At 27.5% G+C, this 7,402-nt stretch overlaps 1 protein-coding gene across 3 annotated transcripts in view; it reads right to left on the reverse strand.

Moving 5' to 3' along the window:
- Positions 1–887: 887 nt before the first annotated feature.
- Positions 888–7,402, reverse strand: part of LOC106680196 (band 4.1-like protein 5) — a 34,317-nt gene continuing 27,802 nt past the window's right edge. For 2 of the 3 annotated variants that reach the window (XM_014419727.3, XM_014419726.2), the window contains 2 exons: positions 5,878–6,192; positions 888–3,620 (listed from right to left, as the gene is read on the reverse strand). In XM_014419727.3, coding sequence (XP_014275213.1) covers positions 3,486–3,620; positions 5,878–6,192 — 450 coding nt within the window. In that variant the 3' untranslated portion in view covers positions 888–3,485. The remainder of the gene's footprint in view (positions 3,621–5,877; positions 6,193–7,402) is intronic. The other variant, XM_014419728.2, reaches the window with a different exon arrangement.

The raw sequence follows: 7,402 nt of genomic DNA on the forward strand, positions 1-7,402 counted from the left end.
TCCTACAAAGATAAACGTTATCAACTGCATAATAGTACATTAAAATAGTTTCGATTTGTGCGCTAATAGGCATCCGTATATCTAATGGTTCTTAAAATATGTTTTCATAAATCAAATTTTTTTTTGGAAGATTATTGATTGACCGTGTGTATAGATGAATGGAATATGGTCCGGCTGTGGTCAAAATTTTTGACCGCACCCGGACCATATTCCATTCAAATTTTTTTTTTTCAAACACCAAGAAATAAACATTTTGCAAATTTATTTTTTATTATTATTTCATGATATATTTATTATTATTTTTAAATATATCATGAAAACTGCTGGTCTTACTTTGACAACTACACCTCAATTTAGACCTAATAGACATCTGTAAATAGGGAGTAGTAGTTTTTATATTTGGCAAAATAAATTCACAAAACATAGATTTTTTTGTTATTTTAAAAAAATGTTGCTTTTTGAAAAACTGCATCTTGGGAACTATAGAACATAAAAAGTTATATTAGGGCTATTTTAGTAAATTTATACTTGTTTAAATGTTTTATTATTAAGTTTGTTGTTATTGGTAGTTTTAAGAATATAGAGATCCAAACGGAAAATGAATTTTTCGTAACGTTTTAAAAAAGCTTCCATTTTTTATTCTCACCAACTGCAGTTGCCAAAGTCATCATTTTTGTCTATTAACTATGAATAGTTTCCATTAAATTAAACAAATATTGGGGTTAAATAACTTATTTTTTTCCTTGGGCTTGACCTATCAAGTAAAGTGATATATTTTAAATTTTGGTTAAGTGATGGAGGTTTGAGTTTAGGATTAAAAAAAAATAATGGTTATTTGATAAAATATATCAATATATTTTGAAATCTACAACTTTTTCAAAAACTGAAATATAAGATAAAATAAATTTTAAATACCTCAAATATAAATTAAATAAATCTAGATATTTATTTTTTAGTTATAATTAAAACAAAATCTAACAATAACATATAATTATAAATAAGAACAATGCACTAATTGGGACGGATATTAACAATAGAAAAATGAAAAAAAAATATTGCATAGCAAAAGATGTAAACAAAATGCCACATAAGATTTTATCTCATTTACAATAATATGCCGAAGAATTGCTTATGGCACGAATTGATAGAAAGATGGCGCAGACAGAAAACAGAATAGTATTCAAAGAACAAATAATTTTTCATAAATAAAAAAGTTCTACAATTTGACTTTATTTCTTTAACTGTTTCTACTGATTACAGACTTAATTCTTTTTAATGTCAATACTTTGCTACAATTACTAAATAAAGCTAATAATTGCTAACTTAAAAAAGAAAATATTTGTATAATATAATCTCATATAATAAATAAAGATGATTTATTAATTAATTTCAATTTATTGAGAAATAAAACTGCAATATGGATCATCAGAGGATTTTTAAGTTAACAATTTCAATTATTATAAAAATATTGTAAATTATTTCTTAATTATAATACAGTCTTAAATGGTACCCTAAAGACGGCATTTCACTAAGTCTTTATGTTCATTATAGGCAAGCAAGTTTCAATGGAGAGCATTTTATCCTTCTTTTTTTTTTTGTAACTATTAAACCAATTTGGTTTTAAATAATTTTGTGTTTTATTTATTCAGAGAGAAAAAAAAGAAAAAAAAACTTCACTTGAATTTATTCGAGAACTGAGGATTATTATGATAGATGAAAAATGTAAATCAAAGTTTTTAAAAGTTTTGATTTTTATTATAATCCAAATATCTTTACAAAGATACATGAAATATTTGTAAAAGGTTGTAAACATGAGCATACATTTGACTAAAATCAAAAACGAAAAATAAATGTTATCATAATTTTTCCATCTCAATACATTATTTTATATGTTCTGAACCAATTAGCTAAAAACCAATTAGAACCATTTTGAAACTGAAAACCTAGCTGATTTTGTTAGTATTTTTTTTTTGTTTTTAATTCAACAGAAACCATAAGGAAATTTCATGATTAATTAAATTTCATATTTAATTATTCTGAGAAAAAATATATAATAAACTTCACCTGATTTTTTCGAGAATTGAAAATTATTAGGACAGTTGGAAATTTTTTCAGGAATGAATTTAAAACAACCCTTAATTAAATTAAAATTTCTTATCGGAAAATACAAATCAAAGTTTTTAAATGTTCTGATTTTTATTACATTCCAAATATCTTTTAAAAAAATAAAAGGTTGGGAACATGTTATTTGTTCACTGAAAGCCAAAACAAACAATAAATTATGGTCATAATTTTTCCCTCTGAATGGATTATGATACATATTATGTTAATCGAAAGCCAATTAGATAGCTAATGTGCATAAATCATTTTGTGACCTAGAGCTAAATTATTGGTTTATAAAGTGATAACAAATGAGGTTTTTTTCTAAATTGAACATTTTGAAATGAAAATGTAGCTCACATTGTTAATATTTTTTTTTTAAAATTTAACGGCTCATATTCAACAGAAACCAAAAGGTTTCACAATTGAGATAAATATAATTTCATATCAAATAACTACAATCATAAACTATTTAAAGGCAAAATATAAAAAGATCGTATCAAATAACCCTGTAGTCATATTATACTCTAAGGATAGTTTTATAAAAATGAAAAAAAAAAAAAAAAAATACAATGAATATGTCAGTAATACAGAAAGACCCTTTATAATAATTTGAAAATCTTATAATTCTATAACTGTCCTAGTGTAAGTGAAATATTTCTAAAAAATCTATCAGTAAATTATGAAAATTTTGACATTAATTAAAAAAACAAGTTTCATATTAAATATTTTAATATCATTTTTATTTAGATGCAGACCGAATTGGTTATTAATTATATCTTCAATTATTTTGTCTTACATCACAGCTTATTTTATGTATTAGGGGATCTTACTGTATTTAATACTTAACAGTTATTGTAAAACAGTAAATAAATAAATCAAACTTTTGCCTAATTAAAGGATAAATAAAAAAATCAAGTCTTTTAATTACTTATCTGTCAATTTTAAGTATCTATATTAGGCCATAGCAAAAAAAAAATATATATTGACATACATATATCATGGTTTGTTGCACTTATAATTTGTGGAATGTTGAAATAAAAATATATATATATTCAACAATATTTAAACAACATAAACAAAAATAATACATTTTAAAAAATAATTGCATTTCTTTCCATGCTCTAAAAAACTAAACAAAATGTAAAGGCACTTAAATATTTTATCGATAATACATTAATCTACAATAAAATTATTGAAATACTGTTTCAACTTGTACACCCTGAATATATAAATTGCACTGGAAACATTTTACTTAAACTCTGTAATCACAGAAGTTAAATACATCTGAGTTTTAAAATCGATGGTCGAAATTACAATAATAAATTCTATAATGGAATGGCGCACGGTTGACAACTAAACTAAATAAATATCGTAAATAAATATTAAAGCTGAGTTGTTATGACAGTTTTGATGATAGTGGGCGTGGTTTTCACAGGGGATGTAGGCTCACAGTTGACGAGCCATGGAGATAGCTGGCTCAATGAAGTTATGGAGACGTTTGTAGAGTTCAATTGTTCCTAAAAATTGAAAATAATTAAACAAACAATATAAAATTATACAATAACTCAAAATTTTAGATATAAAAAGGTATACAAATTCTGTGTTTGCTGTGTAAAGAGAGCCAAGTTCAAAAACAAGGTTTAAAAACTAATTGATGTACTAAGAGAGGCTCAACAGTCGGTTCTCTTAGACACAGCACATATAGTGCAAAATTCTTTAAATATTTGAAACCAAAAAAATAAATAAATAAACTAAAATATGAAGGTGGTTGGACTTCTAGGTCCCCCCCCTTCAGATACTCAACCTGGATTAGTGAGAAAAACCGACCACAATAATTAGAATAGAATAGCCATTTCCTAAGTCAATTCTAGCAGGAAAATTTTTTATACTGTAAACGGAGAGACGAGATAACAGGAGCTCACTCAATCAGACCGGCACTGCCAGGATTGTTAAACTCCTCAAAGCTTATTCTCCTATTACATATAAACATTTTACCCCTCTTTCCCCATCACTTCTGTCTTATTCCGAGTCACAAAATCAATTTATTCCCTATAATTTTGTTTTTCTTAAGTAATAGAATGTCGGCAAAGAAGTTTCATTTCAACAACTTAATTGAAAAACTTTGGCTTTTGTATATAAGTTTTTTTAAAAGTTTATTAATTGTGCTACGCTGGAACCCTTTGTAGCCAAGGGAGCTGTAGCATCATCTTAGCAGCATTAAGTCTGTAGCAGCGCCTGTTCAATTCTAGCCCAGGACAGGTTGAATTTTATTTCGTGACCCTCCCAATATGGTTCAAACAAGTTGGTTATCTGTAGAATAACTCTTACCTCTCCCACTCCTCTATATGACAAATTACTAACCAAGGGCTAAACGAAAAAAAAAGAAAAAAAAGTGATTTACACAATAGTAGAAGTTGTTGACTTTGGTTTTCATTTCCTGTATTTATTAATGAATTTTAATATTGACATTTATTTCCATTAGTAGTTCCATTGTTATTAATTTTTACATTTATCAAGTTACTAGTTTATTTATTAATTATTTAATTTTATTTATATTTTTTATGAAGTACATTCTAAAGTAATTTAATAAATTTCATTTGTATTCTGAACCAGCTACTACCTAATACTTCAAATGCACAGGTAAGTATTAATAACTTATTTACTTAATAATAATATGATTCTTGGGTTTCGACTTCTAAGATATCATATTAAGATGGAGAGGGTATCTGGAGGACCTAGAAAAACTTATTTTCCTTATCCTTATATTTTAGGATAAGTTTTCTTTCCCATTTTTTTTTTCCTAACTTTTATTTTAAATAATTTTCAGCTTGAATATATATTTACTTACTAGATTTTCACATGTATTTTATTATTTATTTTATTATTTGCTCATATAGCCTTTATCTTCTTATAACACTTGGACTATAAATATTCAACATTATTTATATATCTCTGTTGTTAGTTATGTTCTTATCATTCTGTAATTTCTTTAATTCATTATGGTTGTTGTCTCGTTTTATGTTCTTAACCCTGATGAAGGCTTGATATTCTGGCCGAAACTTTGGCACTAATAAAAAGTTTTTGCTTCTTTGTTTTTCACTGACTACACCCCTCCAACCATCTTCTCTTCATTTAAATATATCCTACGTAAACTCACAATTTTTTTTTGTATTTGGATTTTTAATTGGACTCTTTATACACCAAACTTTATGATAGCCATAGCTGACACTACATCGGCAAGCAGTCGTTCTTTAAATATCCTTCGACGAACTTAACTTTAGTATCTTCCACCCCTTTCTTCTAATAAACAAAAAAATTGACAAAATTCACACCTACTTGTTTATTTCAAAGCTAAATTTTAACCTGCAATTTGTAATTAAATTTGCTATTTACTTGTGTTTAGCCACTTAGGTTATCTACATAACAACTTAACATATGTAAATCAGCTAAAAATGCCACAATCTAGGTTACTATTATTGACTGTGGCATTTACTTATTAACTAGCTTATTGAGTTTAAACCGATGTCTGTTATTTGCATCCAGTCTACACTTGTAGTTTAATAATCTGTACAAGAAAATCTTCAATAATTACATTAAATTTTATTTCATTACTTACGTATTCATGTTGATTCCTGAAAGATTGATATTTTAGACAATAATAAAAATTTTTGATTGGGACGAAAACATAAACAAACAACGGGAATCACTATACAATATATACAGAAAAAGCATAGCAAAGCAAATAGACACTGTACAAGAAAGATAGTTAATTACCTTCACCGATGGCTGCTGCTTCACAACTTCCTTTTCTTCCTTAATCGTCTCCAATTCTTCCAGCTCTTTCTCGTTCTTTTGTTTGTCATCATCACCGACGAAAGGATTTAGGAAAGGATTAGTGGAAGAAAGGAACGGATTCGTGAGAGTTCGCTGTTCGATCTGACCAGCGTCGCCCCAAGAAAAATGGGTTACAGTAACGGGAGTGTTGGAAGAAACAGGACCGACAGGAGGGCTAGTGGGAACTGGAGAAGTCGGCGAAGAAGGGGATTTGATAGGAATCGGACTCAGGGATAGAGTCAGCTTATCACCTCCCTATACATGAGACATACATCGGCTCTGAGAGATCTCTTCACAATCAAAGCAATTAATGGACTAAACTATACAATTAATCAATACCCTTCCACCATTAATTAAATATAACATAATAAGATCAATCAACCATCGCCCATTTTCTAACATATAGCTCCTAAGATAGGATAAAGAAATCCTATTAAATTAATAGAGACTAAAGACAAATTAAAATCATAGTGCAGATAAATGCTTAAAGATGAGGGGAAGGGGAATAAAATTTTTAGGATTCAGCTGGAAAGTATACTGTAAGTGAACAAAGTTTTGAAAACATATTTCGTATGACAAATAATTTTAAGGATATTATTGGAAGGCGGCAAAAATATCCTCAAGCCTCTTAAAAACCAGGATATAATTAATCATTCAATGTTTCCAAAATTTGACATAAAGACATCAAAACAATTATTCACATCTGACTGAAGCAGTCATACGGTCTGGTTATATTAAGCAATATTGCATTATCTTTCCATATTATTTTTAAAATGTACACCATAATTGTTTATTCTGATTTAAATAAAATAAAAAGGCTCAAAGTGAAAGAAGAAATGAATATGAGAAAAGAATTTAATATGGAAGAAAAAAAAAAAAAAATCATTTTTGATACAATTTCACCTTTTCAAAAGTGCAAAAACCCATGCATCAGAATTGTAATACTTAAAAAGTATTACATATTAAATTAATCAGATGACAGGAGTGAAAAAAGTGCAAGTAGATACAGCCACCAAAGGACACATTATAAGAATAAAAGAAATTTGGATGCATCAAAAGCTACTTTTGTTTAGTATATCCTCCGATAAGGCATCAATTTGAATAATATAAACGAGTAAAACGTAAAACTAACATTAATGTCTCTTCTCCCGAAATAAAACAATCATAAAAAACGTAGAGAGTAATGCTGTACATGGGATTCAAAGTGATTCGACATGCGCATCACTCATGCTATACATACATATCACTAGACCAAATGATGATGACCATAAGAAAACAGGTATTGCCCAAAAATCTTAAATGCAATAAAAATGAAATTCCGTGACTAGCAAAATTCAATTTTAGTTTTTAATTGATAGCCTTAGTACTAAGTAATGCAAACATTTTCACATAGTGGTATAAATTTATATACCAGGGCATTCAAAAAGTCCTGTCGTTTTTCGTTTGTTCGTTGTTTATTTTGATT

The sequence above is a fragment of the Halyomorpha halys genome, unplaced genomic scaffold (assembly GCF_000696795.3).
Source record: "Halyomorpha halys isolate HHAL.00 unplaced genomic scaffold, Hhal_1.1 Scaffold250.1, whole genome shotgun sequence".
In the NCBI taxonomy this organism is placed as follows: Eukaryota; Metazoa; Arthropoda; class Insecta; order Hemiptera; family Pentatomidae; genus Halyomorpha; species Halyomorpha halys.